The sequence below is a fragment of the Gigantopelta aegis genome, chromosome 8, assembly GCF_016097555.1.
Source record: "Gigantopelta aegis isolate Gae_Host chromosome 8, Gae_host_genome, whole genome shotgun sequence".
In the NCBI taxonomy this organism is placed as follows: Eukaryota; Metazoa; Mollusca; class Gastropoda; order Neomphalida; family Peltospiridae; genus Gigantopelta; species Gigantopelta aegis.
The window spans coordinates 40924948-40943921 of NC_054706.1; the positions used below are offsets into that span (position 1 = coordinate 40924948).

Sequence of the window (18974 nt, forward strand, 5' to 3'; positions counted from 1 at the left end):
CACTACAGAAGCGAATACAGGGTGGGGGTAGGGGGGTCCGAACCTCTCCCCCTCTAGACAAGATGCCCTTTTACCTTTTTTTTTTTTAAGCACGACTGTATAATTAGATCCACCCCTTGACACAACAAATTATTCGTGTTCGTGATGAATGAACAACAAAGCGCCTGAGAAGAGGATAATAAACGAGATACCAGTTATTATCAAATTTATGTCCCAAGTCAAATAATGTTTAGTTGTCGCGAGCTTTAGTGAGTGACAACTGAAAAGTATTTCACTCGGGACATACATTGATAATAACTGGTACCGAGTTTGTTATTCTATTTATTACCCCAGCTATGTTTTCTCTAAACGCCTTTATTTTAGACGCACATGCACGTACTTGTAGGCTATACAAACAATGTAAACCACTTTACACACTGTTCTGGGTATAGCTATAACTTTGCATTTTAATCATGTTCACAGATAATTTTCAAAAACAAAAGTTATCGTTATTCTGCTAAAAATATAAATAACGATTTGCGTTAAAATGACAGTTTATTATAAATTTAACATTAAAACAGTCGTGAACGAAAATTCATTAAGTACATGATGTCATTTTGTGTGTTTGCCAAATCATGATGATGTTATATTTAGTACCGACAAAGTCATTGGTTTGTAAGCGTCAAATCATCCAGTAATATTGTACGTCACACCACTGCAGAATATTTCTCATTGAGAAAATATGGAAAATATTTTCCCTGTTATGAGTGGTCACTGGGGTAATAAATATAGTTATTTACTAAATTAGTAAAAGTACGCATTTTCTTCATGGTGTATGAACTGCACGAAAACGGGAAGTACTAGCATTAGAAGTTGATCGGTTACCACCGGTATCAAAGCAATAAACGTCTATCATAGACTGCAGTCTTATAATGACATACTTTCGTGTTTGTCTCGTCTTAATAAAGGGGGAACAAGGCGATATAGGCCCACAGTTTTGAAAATTTGACCATACTCCTCAGAGTACGCTAATCCTCCATCTCGAACGCGAATGCTAATAATATACCGGTAACGAGTTTCAACTACAAAGTGATCAAGTGTAAGCTATTCCTCGCTTATGTCCCTTTCCAAATCTGCGGGTAACCCATGTACTAATTAATACCTGCTCGGTTAGAATACAACACCGAGTCACTCACTAGACTGATCTTTTGGAATTGTTAAAACAATGTGATTGGACAGAATACGATGGAACCAGTCATACTCTTAACGAGCACACGCTTACTGGCTGGCCACAACAACCTATTACGTTCAGCTCAAACTATTCAGTGTCTAGCACATGGCAATTACAAAATAAATGTCTCCACAATGATTGAAGTAGCTGTCATCTCAAATACTACTCATCAGTTAAAAGCACAGTGTGTTCAGTGCATCACACTACCTACCTCCTAGTATTCATCTCGGCTCACATGACAGCATTATCTACCTCCTTTTATTCATCTCACCTCAGACAGCACTACCTACCTTCTAGTATTCATCTCACCTCAGACAGCACTACCTACCTCCTAGTATTCATCTCACCTCAGACAACACTACCTACCTCCTAGTATTCATCTCGCCTCAGACAGCACTACCTACCTCCTAGTATTCATCTCACCTCAGACAGCACTACCTCCTTCTAGTATTCATCTCACCTCAGACAGCATTATCTACCTCCTAGTATTCATCTCTCCTCAGACAGCATTATCTACCTCCTAGTATTCATATCACCTCAGACAGCACTATCTACCTCCTAGTATTCATCTCACCTCACATGAGAGCACTATCTACCTCCTAGTATTCATCTCGCCTCAGACAGCACTACCTACCTCCTAGTATTCATCTCACCTCAGACAGCACTATCTCCCTTCTAGTATTCATCTCACCTCAGACAGCACTACATACCTCCTTGTATTCATCTCACCTCAAACAACACTACCTACCTTCTAGTATTCATCTCACCTCAGACAGCACTACCTCCCTTCTAGTATTCATCTCACCTCAAACAGCACTACCTCCCTTCTAGTATTCATCTCACCTCAGACAGCACTACCTACCTTCTAGTATTCATCTCACCTCAGACAGCACTACCTCCCTTCTAGTATTCATCTCACCTCAAACAGCACTACCTCCCTTCTAGTATTCATCTCACCTCAGACAGCACTACCTACCTCCTAGTATTCATCTCACCTCAGACAGCACTATCTACCTCCTAGTATTCATCTCGCCTCAGACAACACTACCTACCTCTTAGTATTCATCCGTACTTGGTCCATTTCGTAAGTTACATATGGACGTATCGTTTTTCTTGGAGAAAGTCCTTGTTGGTTTGGTATAGAAGGAACTGGCCTGAACAAAACAAAAATACACAAATATCCATTTGTAGACAGTTAGACAGAAACAGATACTGACACACACATACACAGAAAGAGGAAGACAGAGACGGAGAGAGAGAGAGAGAGAGAGAGAGAGAGAGAGAGAGAGAGAGAGAGAGAGAGAGAGAGATAGAGAAAGTGAGAGACAGACAGACACACAGACAGAGAGAGAGAGAGACAAAAAGTAAAATAGACAGACAGATAATATCAGTTATATTTTGGGGGGGGGGGTTCATTTTGCTTTTTAAATTACTTTTTTTTTTAAATTCGGAAAATATTCTACTAAGATGAGTGGGTCAAGTTGGCCACTTTGGACAGCAGTTTCGACTGTAGGGCCACACATATAAATACTTATTAATCTTCAAAACAGAAGGCTGCAAACTAGTTCACAAGCCTGGTGGTTTCGACTGTAGGGCCACACATATATATATATACTTATTAATCTTCAAAACAGAAGGCTGCAAACTAGTTCACAAGCCTGGTGGTTTCGACTGTAGGGCCACACATATATATATATACTTATTAATCTTCAAAACAGAAGGCTGCAAACTAGTTCACAAGCCTGGTGGTTTCGACTGTAGGGCCACACATATAAATACTAGTTAATCTTCAAAACAGAAGGCTGCAAACTAGTTCACAAGCCTGGTGGTATGCATAAAATCATATGCTATTGAATCATAGATGAAAAGGTTCGAAACTAACACGGACTAGGCAGAAAATGCCACACAAAACACGCAATTAACTTTTTGACAGTTTTTAAATATAACCTGAATTCCACATTTTGAGGAGCGATACATTACATGTAGATCAACGTTACGTTTGTCTTTTGAATTGCTGTTGAAGAAAGTATAAGTCTACAATAAGAAGTTTGATTTTTAGAACTGCTTTTCAGTTTCTAGTGTTTGCTTCAAAATTAAATTTAAAAAGACAGCTTGCTTTCCACTCAATAAAATGATTGTTAGGCTTGGATAATCATGCGGTAGTAGCATGTAGCATTATGCAGTATGTTCTATGATTGTAATACTAGGACAATCTTTGGTGTGGGAAGGCAGGAGAGGATGGGAGCTGCACTTGTACTGATGACTTACGCAGTCGGAGCCACACTCAGAGCTCGATCGCAGGACAAGCAGTTGAAATTCAACAGCAGCTGTCTGCAACGAAATAACAACAAACATGGAATATCAATGTTTTAATATTTCGTTACGAAAATAAATCATTTTTTAGATACACACAGTTGAGTCTGCTTCATTAAGAAGCATTATTGTATAAAGGACATACTAAAGCTATATTGGGTACAGTACTGTAGTTCTCTTCATTAACTCGTGTACCTTCCGTTTTCTTGCAGTAAGATTAAGGATAATGTGCTATGCGTTTTATACGTTAACATTACTGGCAATGGGAATATACATGGTAAAGAGGGACTGTATCGCCGACTCGCCACATCTCTGGTGATCCAGTACCTTTATGATTAACAAGTCATGCAAGATGGCCTACAGGCTAGGTAACGGGGTGAAATGTGTGCTCACTGGAATATTAATTCTATAAGTTGTAATCGAGGGATATGGAATGATGCAGTTCGCGGCGTATGAAGTTACTGAACTGAAATAAATAACATATACATCTTATATGCTGTTCTAGAGTCAATCACATGGTGGGGTGAAGCGAGAGAACATAACTATTGTTTTATTTCTGGTAGCTTCATCGCATCTTTCCCGCTGAACATATATAGTTTAAATAGAAAAACGTCAACTCTGGAACAGTCCTTACTTGCGCAGGCCAGCTGCGGCATCTTCTACAATCTCACCAGCGCCCTGCTGGAGTTTCTTGTTCAGCGACTTCAGCCTCGATTCTAACCACTTCTTCAATTGCGGGATCTCCATTCGGTCCAATTTGCCTTCAAGGTCGTGCACCAGAACCTTGTACGTGTCATCCTGCAACACACATTATAGTCCGTTTGTGTCAATAGGGAACCAATAACTGGTATAAAACTAAGCTCTAAATTAAGCTTAAACTCGTATAAAAACACATTATTAAGTTTTAAACCCAAACCAACTCCCATAACACTGTTTACAAAACATTTGTACGTAAATAAAAATGTTTCTTAAATTAGCATCAAATTATACATTGTAAACCGGATTAATATTGCGACGTGGGGGTTTTTCTCGGGAATACGCACCTTGGCGCATGTTCGCGAAGTTTAAATTTCGCGAATGACCGTTGGCATTTGTAAACAAACAAAACAAAACAAAAAAAAAAGAAAGAAAGAAAAAAGAAAAAAAGAAAAAGGCCAATATTGCCTATAACGGTATTAAAAAGCACACCTCAATGTCGATGTGGTTGTTATGAATTTATTGTGTCCAGAATATCGGTGTTTCCTGTTACTCAACATCAAATAATCGTCTCTGGTACCGAGTAACTGTAGCGTTCCTGGTTTTCCTGGCGATCTATTCTTTCATATTTCCTTAGTTATTATTATTATTTAGTTCTTCTGATTATTCTTCTTACTAATTATATTAATCATTAATACTAACCTTATATGAGAATGTCACATTTCGACACATCTATTGAAAGTTACTCTTGTCTTTCCGAGACCTTACGGGTTTCGTCGGAATGCTCTTGTTGTCCGTCCAATCATATTTTTGAATTATGACTGATTGACCAATGAAAAAGGGTTCAGGAAATCTCGTGGAGTACGATTTTCCTTCAAGCCTACATTTATAGTTTTGGCTTTGGCAGGTGAGTTTGTTGGTTTTCACGTCTGTATTTTTTTGTACTTGTGCTTGCTTCCAAATGATTAGAACTTAATTAAATATTAATATAGTGGTAAAGGTTTAAATATTAGTAAGTAAACATTTATATTCGGTTAACTGTTGATATGGTTGGGGGAGTTGCAAACCGGAGCTAATGAAAAGGGTGCCGTTAGTCTATAATAGTGAGTTGTTTGGCCTTTGGTTAGAAGTGAAGAGCTAGCAGACGTCTATTCCAACCTAATTAATATTGGTGTATGCTTTTGGTTGAGGGACGTCTTAATTGAAAGGCACTAGGGATTTATGTAGACAAAGGTTAATGTTGGAATTTAATTATTAAATTGTCTAATAATTATTATTACCGGCTCCAATCCAGAGCGAGTTCTTAATGGCCACTACACCCTCTTCTCTCTCACTAACCACTTATCAACTAACAACTAACCAACTGTCCTGGCCAGATAGCTGAGGTGTGTGCCCAGGACAGCGTGCTTGAACCTTAATTGAATGTAAGCACGAAAAATTCACTTGGGTATCGTGAGTTGTCGTTTCCGCTCCAACGTAGCATATCAATTATAGGCCTAATAGTGTACGTTTTTTGTTTGGATTATTTCAGAGAAAAATACCATAATCCCATTTCGTTCCGTTAATGCAACTTGAAATATATTTACTTAAATAGTTGATTATATTAACACGTCATTTATTTTATTTTACAAGTCAGGTTGATCAAAGAGAAGCGCCTTGTGGTAAATTACTGCTTTTGTTTACACTGTGCATACAGGGGTTGGTCGAAGGTGACGTCACTTCGTCCTAAGTTAGAGTACTGGACGCATCGAATATGGCTGCCCCCAGGAAATGGCTGCCCCCAGTTAACAGGAGTAATCACGTTTTTTTATATATATTAGCTCTAAAATTACGCGTTTTTCATTTGTTAAAGTGTCAGTATTTGTTGGTGGTCCGGGTATGCAATCTGATTAAAATTAGCTCTACTGGGTCTACCAGTAGATCTAACAGCATTACGTGGACTCCCATGTCCAGGTGACATTTCATCTATAAATAACAATTTAAATATCGACCAATTATACTTCGCCTTTTATAGCGTTATTCGGGAGCATATAAATTCTAAAAATATCGGGCGAGACTATTTATGCAATAGGCGAACTTGTTGGTCAATTTCAACATTGAAAAAACTGGGGGAAAAGTGCAGTAATAAACTCTGGATTGTATACTAGTATAAACAGATTTTATGGCTATACCATCACGGTTTTTTTTTTCGTCTTGAAACTAATTTTATATAAAAAAAATTATATTGCAAATAATTTCCGGCATACTTCGTAATTCACGCGAATCATTTCGTATACCCTCGGCATAATCCTGAATGTTTTCAAATTCTTTTCAAATCACTGGCATGGTTTTGCAAGTAAGGTTTTAATTGGTTGAATGAAAGGTCAACTGGACATGAGCTCCAACGGGCTGCTGTTAGATCCACATGTAATAGTGGAGCTAATTTTAATTAGATTGTCCGGGTATGTATCTTTCCAACACATAAGACTCTTGTTTGAGTTGACCCTACCTTTACCTCGGCTCTTTCATCAGCTGCCTTCATACCTGTATCAAAACATATTTAACCTTTGCAATTTGATGGTAATTTATAAACAAACTTTATTTATTTACATGCCATTTGTTTTTAATAATACGGTTTCATATGAAATTTTAACTTTATTCATTATATAGCTACATGCCAATTCATCGTTTTTTCATTTTGGGGCAAACGACCTAAAGGATGACTTCAGTTCATGGATCGGCCTCGGTGGCGTCGTGGTTAGGCCATCGGTCTACAGGCTGGTAGGTACTGGGTTCGGATCCCAGTCGAGGCATGGGATTTTTAATCCAGATACCGACTCCAAACCCTGAGTGAGTGCTCCGCAAGGCTCAATGGGTAGGTGTAAACTGGTTCAACAAAGACCATGGTTTGTGCTATCCTGCATGTGGGAAGTGCAAATAAAAGATCCCTTGCTGCTAATCGGAAAGAGCAGCCCATGTAGTGGCGACAGTGGGTTTCCTCTCAAAATCTGTGTGGTCCTTAACCATATGTCTGACGCCATATAACCGTAAATAAAATGTGTTGATTGCGTCGTTAAATAAAACATTTCTTTCTTTTTTCTTTCTTTCAGTTCATGGACGTCACAGAAGCGGATACAGGGGGGTGTTCAGGGTGGGGTGTTCGACCCCCCCCCCCACCTCCCCCTTCAGACAAGATGCCCTTTTGAATTTTTTATTATTACCCCAGAGGTCACTCATAACAGGGAAAATATTTTCAATATTTCTCAGTGAGAAATATTCTGCATTGGTCTAACGAACAATACTATTGGACAATTTGATGCTTACAAACCAATAACCTTGTCGGTACTAAATATGACGTCATCACGATTTGGTAAACACACAAAATGGCGTCGTGTAGTTTAAAGAGTTTGCATTTACGGCTGTTTTTTGTGTTAAATTTATAACAAAATGTCATTTTAATGCAATTCATTATAGATTTTGTAGCAGAATAAAAAGAACTTTTGTTTTTGAAAATTATCTATAAACGTGATTAAATTACAAAGCGATAGCAATACTCAGAACAGTGCATAAAGTGGGTTACATCGTTTCTATACAGGTTGGCCTTCGTGCATGTGCGTCAAAAATAAAGGCTTTTAGGGGGGGGGGGGGGGGAATAAATGAGGTAATAAATAGAATAACAAACTCGGTACCAGTTATTGTCAAATTTATGTCCCTCGTGAAATAATTTTCATTTGTCACTCGCTAAATCTCGCGACAACTGAAAATTGTTTTACTAGGGACATAAATTTGATAATAACTGGTAACTCGTTTATTATGCTTTATTTATTACATGTATTACATTTCTAATTTATTAGTAATTTTTTTTAGCACAACTGTATAATTTAGATCCACCACTTCACGCAACAATTATTCACCATGTTCGTAGCGAACGAACAAAGATATATAATGAGTACTGCTATAACTTTGTAATTTAATCACATTCATAGACATTCAAAAACAAAAGTTATTTTTATTTTAGTACAAAATGTATAACAAATTGAATTAAAATTACATTTTGTTATAAATTAACACCAACCCCCCCTCCCCCCCCCCAAAAAAAAAAACCTACAAAAAACACACAAAAAACCCACACAAACAAACAAAAAAACAAACAACAAAAAACAGAGCCGTAAACGCAAACTCTTTAAACTACATGACCTCATATTGTTTTGCCAAATCGTAATGACGTCATATTTAGTACCGACAAGGTCATTGGTTTGTCAGCGTCAATTCGTCCAATAGTATTGTTCGTTAGACCAATGCAGAATATTTCCCACTGAGAAAATATGGAAAATATTTTGCGTTATGAATGACCGCTGGGGTAATAAAAATTGTTACTTACTAAATTAGTAAAAATATTAAAGCATTTTCTTTGTGTGAACTGCATTAAAACGGGAACTATTGGAAGCTGATCGGTCACCACCGGTTTCAAAACAATAAACGAATGTCACAGACTTTACCTTTCACAGTCTTGTAATGAAATACTCGAGATAAGCCCACAGGTTTTAAAATTTGGCTCCCATGGCTTTTTTTTTTTTTTGGTTTGGGGGTTTTTGTGGGTTGTTTTTTTGTTTTTTGTTGGGGTTTTTTTTTTGGGGGGGTGGGGGTGGGGGGCAGACTGTGTTTTGCCGGAAAATGACAGAATCTGGATAACAACATTTATTCATATTAGCATTACTACCAAATAACTATATAGGGGTGGAAATTAATCACTACGCATTTTTACATGGATTACAACTAATTTTGCTGGTAGAATGATGGAAATACAGGTTAAAAAGGTCTCAGGTTAGCACATTTTGCCTGAATTCACCCCCCCCCCCCCCCCCCCGAATTTGAGGATTTACTCCAAAATTTGCCCCCCCCCCCCCCCCCCCCCCCCCCCGCGAAAGAACTGTATTTCATGTATTTGTTTAATTTTTTTAGTGTCCCCCAGCTCATTTTGACACTGTCAGGGTTGAGGTGCCCTGATCAATCGTCATACAAAATATTAATTAGAATATAAATTAAATACTAAAGTGCGTGACTTGTACATTTAGTAATATGGTAAAAAAATGCTAATAGTAGTATTAGTATTAATAATACTAATAATGTAGATTATCATAACAGTCATCATACTACAAAGGCAAAGCAAAAAAACACATAGATATTCCTGCAATTTCCCCCTCCCATCCCCCCAAAAAGGGTACTGTAGGTAGGAAGAAAAACTTTTTAATTTAAAAAAATCTTGTTTCCACATTAAGCTAATACGGTATTTGCTGAATAATATTCCAGATTATTATTTTAAAAGCTGTTTCTTTGTGTTACAATGCATACTCTAAGCAAAATGATTAATAATTTCTAGACTAAAACAAATCCAAATTGTTTTCAACCACAATCTATAATTTAAACACCACCCAAGTTTAATACTGTACTATTATTAACTACAATGACACTAACGAACATTATAATTTGTTCATTGAAAAAACCCAAAGAGTTTAATATCAAATCTGACAAAGGCGCGGCTTGAAATAAGGAAGTAAAATATGACCTTTTTTTAAAGTAGCAAAGAAGTATGTCTTGCTAAACAATAAAATATGACCTGCTAGAAATAGGAATGTTGGTGTGTGAAAAGTTACACATCCTAAGATGGCAGCATGTTTTTTGCTTTTAATTTTGATCATTAATCACATATGATCAACGTGTAGAAATGTTGAAAGAAATATTGGATTTGAGTGCACTGTCCAACTGTCTTGGTGCCCCCACATATTTCCTCAAACTCAAGGTCAAAATCACCTTGCACTGAATTGGGTTTTTTTATAATTCTATCACTGTTTATCAGGTTAGGGTTGCAAAACTTTTCTTCTTGTTTATAGCTGCAAATATGACTAAACAGTCTCCAGTCTCACCCATGGCACGCCAGCGGCGGAGTCACAATCAATTAAAGTGAGTTTTCTAACTTATTGCGTTCATCTTCCCATTAAATCATCTTATATAATTGGTAAAATTCACAAATTATCACACAAACTGTTCCAAACAGAACAGTAACAAAATAATACTATATTACCTGGAAAACGCGTCTCTAGGCATCTATATTACAAACTGTTCCAAACAGAACAGTAAAAAATAATACTATATTACCTGGAAAACGCGTCTCTAGGCATCTATATTACAAACTTTTCCAAACAGAACAGTAAAAAATAATCTATATTACCTGGAAAACGCGTCTCTAGGCATCTATATTACAAACTTTTCCTGAGGGGCATGCCCCCAGACCCCCTAGACACCATGCTCCATTCAGGAGCTCGATTCGTTTGCCGAAGCAAATTTAGTTGCCTTTTATATAATTTTGGAACCCCACCGTTTTAGAAACCATGCATTCGCCCCTGTTATAACACGTCGACGACCGTGGAAGACTAACACAGATCGATACACACCAAACACTGCAACATTCAAATGCTGCGTCGGTCAGTCACCTGATATAAATTTTAATGAAAAAAAAAAAAACCCATAAAAAACCCCACCCAAAAACCCATACTAGTATTTAAAAAAGAAAAGAAAAAGAAAAAAAGAAGAAAGAAATGAAAAGCAGACTTGTGAAATGAAGCAGAATGTTGCTGTCTAAGCGGCTGTCCACGTTTCAGTGTCTGGTGTTTAGTGCAACTGCTTGCAGCATGTCACGCCATTCCAATGTTATACGTACATTTTCAGACAGCTTATCGAGAATTTCTTTTATCATTCGGTTAATTTCACTGGTTGTTGCATCAAACAGGTTTTTATTGACCTTGTCTTGGAGTTGCCGTTTATAAGCTTTCTAAAAAACAAAGAAGGACATTAAAATTATTACATATTATAGTTAATAAAACAGCAGCATACTAAATAAACAAGCATTCTGAGAGTACTGCTAAAGCAATACATGTCCCCTGCTGAGCTCAACAAATGTTCTTATCTCTATCATATCTCTATCAAAAAGGTGTAAATCATGAAATTCAGTATCTTGAGACATTGTGAATACAATATCCAGAAAACTATATGCGAAACAGACGTACTGACGGACTGACAGACAGATAGACAGACAGACAGACAGAAGGATGGAGATGACTTTCCAATAGGAGACTAATAAATGTACAGAAAATAACGTTTAATTTAGAAATATATCTTCGATTCCTTTAATAAACAAAGGGGTCGTACGATGCCAACAAATTGGGAGCATGTTGCACCATCAATAGCTTCGTCGTTAGCGTAGCCACCGGTAGGTCGCGGAAGCGTCGATCAAGCATGCTATAAAATCAATAGGTTGGTCGTTAACGTAGCCATCGGTAGATCGCGCAAGCATCGATCAAGCATGCTATAAAATCAATAGGTTCGTCGTTAATGTAGCCATCGGTAGATCGCGCAAGCATTGATCGAGCATGCTGTACCTTCGATTGATCGCTTAAGCATGGATCTGTTGTTAGGTTAGCCATAGTCCATCGGTAGATCGTGCAAGTATCGATCGATCACGCTGCGCCATCAATGGATCTGACATTAGCATAGACACTGAGAAACGGCATAGCATATACTATAGTCCTGTTCAATTGTTTAGACCTTAAGTTTTTTGCAAATGTTATGTTTAATTCCTATTCAATCCTTGTTTTCTTTACATTTGCATTAGACCGGCTTCAGAATGAGCTAAGTGCTACCTGCTTTTTTTGTATTCCTCATATATGTTAACAAAAACGTTTTGGTAAACGGGCTTATGGTGGTGAGTGTGGCAAATATGGGGGTCAAAGTAAGGCCCCCCCCAAAAAAAAAAAACCCCAAAAAAACCAGGGTCAACTATTAATAACACTATTTGGAGAGCAGATTATTGGGAGAACCTTTCAAATGATGATATAAACATCAAACTTGGCACAGACGATCTCAATGGGGAGTTCATCACATCCAATCAAAGAAGCACTTGAATTTTAAATATAACGGCTATTTTTCAAGATTGCCGCCATACTGTCCTACAAATGTTCATTATTTAGATATATTTTAATAGTTTTTCGATATTAGTAATTTAATATTATGTTATATGTTTAAAAACATGCTGAATTTAACGTCTGCTATGTAAACAAGGCCCCCGATGGCGGGAGTGGCAAATATTGGGGGTCAATATATGACAACCTCCCCAAAACATGGGCACCTACTACTAGGACTGTTGCAGAGCAGACAAGAGAAATGACGTTTTAAATGGTGATACAAGCATGCAACTTTGCACAGATGAACCTTTTGGTGAGTTTTTCAAATTCAATCAAGGAGAAACTTGAAATATCAATTCTGCGATACTTTTTCAAGATGGCCGCCATTTTTTTTCCAACCATTGTCCGTTATTGGCATGTATAATAACAACTTTGTCCGATTTTAGCCATCTCGGTGACTTTTTATGTACTAGTATTTAAAAACATGTTGAAAGTAATTCTGATATTTAAAACACTATTAGAATTAATGTTTTTATTCAAAATGGCCGCCATATTCCCAGCAAACATTGTCATCAGCTACAATACAAGAACATAAGCTGGTACTAGTATACCTTGTTCCATAACCACGCCAGTTTATGATCAAAACACACACAGATTATATCCCTGGGGCGTTCTTCAATCCAATCAATGAACCACTTGGATTTTCAATAATGGCGACCATTTTTCAAGATGGCCGACATACTGTCCTACAAATGTTCATCATTAAGATGTATTTTAATAGAGGTTTTTATATTAGTCATTTTATATTATTTTTATATGTTTAAAAACATGCTTAATGTAAAAAAAAAAGTCCTCTGACGATGGAAGTGACAAATAGCTGGGGTCAAGGTTGCCCTCCATAAAACATGGTCAACTACTATTAGCATTATTGGCAGAACACATAACAGAAATTACCTTTCAAATAGTGATATAAGCATGGAACGTTGCATAAATAATCTCATTAGTGAGTTCTTAATTAAGTTCCCATCAATGATTCACTTAACATTCTAAAATAAAGACCATTTTTCAAGATAGTCGCCATATTATTATACCAATGTCCATTATTAACATTAATAAAGTTGTCAGACTTTTGTCATATCAGTGTCGTTTTATACATTTAAAACTATGCTGAACCTCTTTCTAATAATTATAATACTATTAGAATATACCCTTTTTTCAAAATGGCTGCAATGTGTCCACGAAACACAGGCACCAGCTACCAGCAGTATATCAATTGAAGACCATAAGCAAGTACAAGTGCACCTTGTCCTGTAACCAAATCACTGTACTATATCGCAGACATTAACTGATCCCATGTTATATCAATGTCCTGTTTAATTAGCTTGTCAATTAGCTAATTGCATTATTAATATATCATTTAAATGTATTATTCTTTTTCAGGTTTTTTTTGAACGATTATATATGCCTATACCTCTGATATTCAATTTATTTTAATCATTTCTAATACGAATACGTTACTCTGTACTATCTTTTTTTTACCCCAAAATAAAGAAAAAATAACGATGATGGCTACAGGCGCTATTCACTTATCCCCATCACAGCGATTCACGGGAATATTTCTTCAAAGATACGCAGAGGACAAATATAGGTGGACCCGATCAGACGTGCTATAATTAGCATGACTATGTGGGTATTTTCGACTGGACCCTAGTAATAATATAGCCTTGTAAACTGCTGATTGGTTAGCAAAACCTTAAATAACACTCTAAATTATAATAGCTTGATCTAGAGAAGATTCCAAGAAGAGGCATTCAACAGGTATTATCTGTTCCTGTACTGAAATCAACGAAAACGTTATAATCATCTTATTTTATACCATCCATATCATGTGAAATGGATTACAACGTGTGGTCATTCATGCCAATGACATGGTAATTACTGTACTCACTAGCAAGTCTCATGAATTAATACAAATGTTGGTCTGTCACTGTTCACAGACTTCCATTTTTCTACAATCTCAGTAGCAGGTACCTACCTACATGTAATTATCTTTGGAAAAAAAGGTGTGGTTTGAAGAAATGTAGTTTATGAAATCTCCATCATAAAATGTTTGTCGAGCATAGCGAAAAACGCACTCAAGATGTAGTCTCTTAGGCAGTGCTGCCATGCATCAGATGTCAGTGCAAGCATAGCGAAAAACGCACTCAAGATGTTGTCTCTTAGGCAGTGCTGCCATGCATCAGATGTCCGTGCAAGCATAGCGAAAAACGCACTCAAGATGTAGTCTCTTAGGCAGTGCTGCCATGCATCAGATGTCAGTGCAAGCATAGCGAAAAACGCACTCAAGATGTAGTCTCTTAGGCAGTGCTGCCATGCATCAGATGTCAGTGCAAGCATAGCGAAAAACGCTCTCAAGATGTAGTCTCTTAGGCAGCGCTGCCATGCATCAGATGTCAGTGCAAGCATAGCGAAAAACGCACTCAAGATGTAGTCTCTTAGGCAGCGCTGCCATGCATCAGATGTCAGTGCAAGCATAGCGAAAAACGCACTCAAGATGTAGTCTCTTAGGCAGCGCTGCCATGCATCAGATGTCAGTGCAAGCATAGCGAAAAACGCACTCAAGATGTAGTCTCTTAGGCAGCGCTGCCATGCATCAGATGTCAGTGCAAGCATAGCGAAAAACGCACTCAAGATGTAGTCTCTTAGGCAGCGCTGCCATGCATCAGATGTCAGTGCAAGCATAGCGAAAAACGCACTCAAGATGTAGTCTCTTAGGCAGCGCTGCCATGCATCAGATGTCAGTGCAAGCATAGCGAAAAACGCACTCAAGATGTAGTCTCTTAGGCAGCGCTGCCATGCATCAGATGTCAGTGCAAGCATAGCGAAAAACGCACTCAAGATGTAGTCTCTTAGGCAATGCTGCCATGCATCAGATGTCAGTGCAAGCCGACAGTAACACATACTCCTCGGTCATTGCAAACCTACATGAAAACACTGTCCTCGGCAAAATATCATCTTTATTACTAAAACTGATCTGGCTAGTAGCCGCTACCATCAGTGACAAACATTCTCTTTTGGCACATTCGACCATAATATACGAATTTTGATTGCACAGGAGTATACACTGAAATAACCAGATCTAATTTAATTATTAATCAATGGATGACTTGAATAGATGTCAAAGTCTCTTTCCATCAACAATAACAAAAAAAGTTGTGTCAGCAAGTTCTTGACAAGGAATGTCTTGCTACATTGGTTTCTGGTGTACCAGAACACTCGCGGAAATATACAAATTAACAGTAAATGCACTTTACAGTATTTGGTTGCTTTTTAACATTTACAGTGTGGTGATGAGCTCATAGAATATGATGTAGGAAGGCGTTATGTCTTTTGGACTGATTCATGGTCGAACTTGTGATATTGTCGCAAAGGATATGGCGGCCTTCTTTAGTTTACAGGTTTCATATGTGAAAATTATAACTAGTAAGCTAAAATTAATTTATAGTCAAAACGTTCTCATGTAAGTTTATCCCATGGTTTTGAGGGTCTTGTATATTGTTATATGACAAAAATTAAGTTTTTCTAATAAGTCATATGGCTGACAACTACACGTACCATTTACATTTTAAGATCATGACAAAAAAATTGTCAAGACTAAACCAGGCTATATTGTTAGTCTATTCCAATAAAAATGACAACATGGTCAAACAAATGATAGCACGCGGATTTGGGGTTGCCCCCCCCCCCCCCTCCCCTCCCCGGCCCCATCCCCAAAACAAACATGAAGAAGACAAGACGTCGTGGATGAAGGAAGCATTATTACAGAGATAGCCGTGATAATAAGGAGTAGTGAATATTGCCTGTAGCCTTCTTTAGTTATTTTCTTTTGTTTCAGTTTTTAAAATAGTACAGAATATCATCGTCATATCAGACACTATAAACATTAAAGTATCAAATGTATTGGCATATATATGTACATGTACAACTAGGTAGGAATACACAATTCTAAAAGTAAATTAAATGACAAATTAAACAGGCTGTTGACAAAAGAAGGCATTGATTGATTTCCTGGACATTGTAATGTAGTTTGGTTATGGAACAAGATATACTGGTACCAGCTTTATGTTCTTCTATTGTAGCTGGTGACTATGTTTGCTGGAAATATGGCAGCCATCTTGAATAAAAACGTTAATGCTGATAGTCAGAAATACTTTCAACATGTTTTTAAATACTGGTACATAAAAAGTCACCGAGATGCCTAAAATTGAACAAAGTTGTCATTATACATGCCAATAACTGACAATGACTGGGGGAAAATTGCGGCCATCTTGAAAATTACCAACATACTGACATTTCAAGTTGCTCAGTGAATGAATTTGAAGAACTCAAAGAGATCATCTGTGCAAAGATGCAAGCTTGTATCACCATTTGAAAGATCATTTCTCTTGTGTGCTCTGCCAATAGTCCTAGTAGTAGGTGCCCATGTTTTGGGGCGGTTGCCATATACTGACCTCTAATATTTGCCACTCCCAACATCAGAGACGTTTTTTTTACATAACAGACGTTAGGTTCTGTATGCTTTTAAATATATAAAATAATATAAAATGACTAATATCGACAAAATCTTGAAAAATAGGCGCCACATTGAAAATTCAAGTGGTTCTTTGATTGAATGTGACGAACTCTCCATGGAGGTTATCTGTGCCACGTTTGATGTTTCTATCTTCATTTGAAAGGTTCTCCCAGTTATCTGCTCTCTCAATAGTACTATTAGTAGTTGACTGGATTTTTTTTTTTTTTTTGGGGGGGGGGGGGGGGGGTCCTACTTTGACCCTCATATTTCCCACACCCACCACCAGAAGCCCGTTTACCAAAACGTTTTTGTTAAAATATATGACGAGGAATACAAAAATGTAGGTCTACATAATGTCTTTCCTGGTGGTACTAAGTTCATTCTGAAGCCGGACTACATGAAAACAAACTTAAACCCCTACAGGTTTTATATACAATCCATCATCTAAAATATCCTATAAATAACTAAGGCTATTTGCATAACAAAAGATTAGGATACGAGAAGGCAATTATAGCTTGTTTCACTGAATCAAGGTTATGCATGTTTTGGAATGTAAAATGTGTACCAGCTTTGTCTAACCTTTTCTTTAAACATATACGTAAAAATACATGTAACCATTCCATGTACATGTATATATTTTTAAATTAATTTTGGCAATACATTATTTATTTGAATTTTACCTGCGCGATCGATATCTAATGACAGATCCATCGATGGTGCAACGCGATCGATCGATATCTGCGAGATCTAACGACAGATCCATCGATGGTGCAGCTCAATCGGTCGATACCTGCGCGATCTAACGAAGGATCCATGCATGGTGCAACACGATCAATCGATAGCACAGATCAGTCGATATATATATATATATATATATATATATATATATATATATATATATATATATATATATATATATATATATATATATACATACATATATAGAGCATTCTTTATTTTTTAATATGGAAAATATCAACCGAGTCTATGTTAATCGGTATTTGTCGAGACTGCCGAGACAAATACCGATTAACTAGACGAGGTATATTAAAAAACACGAGTAGCGAATTCTATTTATCCTATAACACTTCTAAATGGTGTTTTTTTTTAGTAAATCACAGTACTGAAGTCGCCACCATCGATAATAAGACGTCATCATGATTAGCACAGATTAGTTTGACGTCACGCATTTTAAACAAATCTTTGAAAACGTTACGCTCAGGTATACGGGTCTTGTTGGCTTGTAAGCAAATGACCCATCCACAACAACACATTACCTAGAGACCTTGCAAATTTGCATACCATTATTAACCAGGTTAATAAAGTAAATTATCACATGGGTTTATGACATGGATATCATGGGTAAGTTATAGGATATATATATATATCCATCATATATATACAGTCGACCACCATTGTGTGGATATCAAGGGGGCTACAAAAAACATTAAGTTAACCAAATATCGACTCAAACATAGCTAAGTATGTAACAAAACAAAAACAAACCAAAAAAGTAATATATAAAAAAGATATAAACAATTATTTTTTATCGAATAGTAGTTTTAAAATTAAAAGCCGATGAATTTTTTTATACTATGAAAAATAAATTAATCAATCTATTGTACCGCTGTGCACGTTCTGAACTAAGTTAATCATCTTTTAAAATGTCTGAAAATTGTGACTAAACAAGCGTCGATCGATAAAAATAGAAAATTAGAAAATAAGGGGGAAACAGAGGTAAGATTTTTTAAATTTATTTTTGCAGGAATTTTGTCTATATATATATATATATATATATATATATATATATATATATATATATATATATATATATATATATATATATATATATATATATATATATAAACTGACACTCTATGGGGGTATATGGAAGGCCGTTTGTGTCCTATCCACAATTGTTATTGAGAAATGTTTGTCGAATTTTTTTTACTGGTTTTAGAAGAAAGCTTTTTCAGCCACCGACAAAAGTTGTTAGCACAAGAAAACAATTTTTCTATACTCATGAACATTTATGGACTGCTGGGAAAGCTGTAAACGGTGGCATAACTGTTTACAAAACATCTAATTCTAATGCTAATTCTAAAACAAACTCCAAAGGATAAAATGCAAGGACAACTGTCTAATCCCGAACACAGTGGTGCTGGTCACTAACCAATGTTCACCAAAAACTTGTATAAATGTTTATAATTCATTTATATTTGCTTTGTCTGTCATATATTCCGCA

General features: G+C 36.7%; 1 protein-coding gene across 1 annotated transcript in view; it reads right to left on the bottom strand.

Moving 5' to 3' along the window:
• Window positions 1-18974, bottom strand: part of LOC121378269 (glutamine-rich protein 2-like) — a 76039-nt gene that overhangs the window by 17434 nt on the left and 39631 nt on the right. Inside the window, exons 4-7 of the mRNA XM_041506351.1 lie at window positions 10917-11027; window positions 4158-4321; window positions 3479-3541; window positions 2263-2364 (exon numbers count right to left, since the gene is read on the bottom strand). Of these exons, the coding sequence (XP_041362285.1) occupies window positions 2263-2364; window positions 3479-3541; window positions 4158-4321; window positions 10917-11027 (440 nt within the window). The remainder of the gene's footprint in view (window positions 1-2262; window positions 2365-3478; window positions 3542-4157; window positions 4322-10916; window positions 11028-18974) is intronic.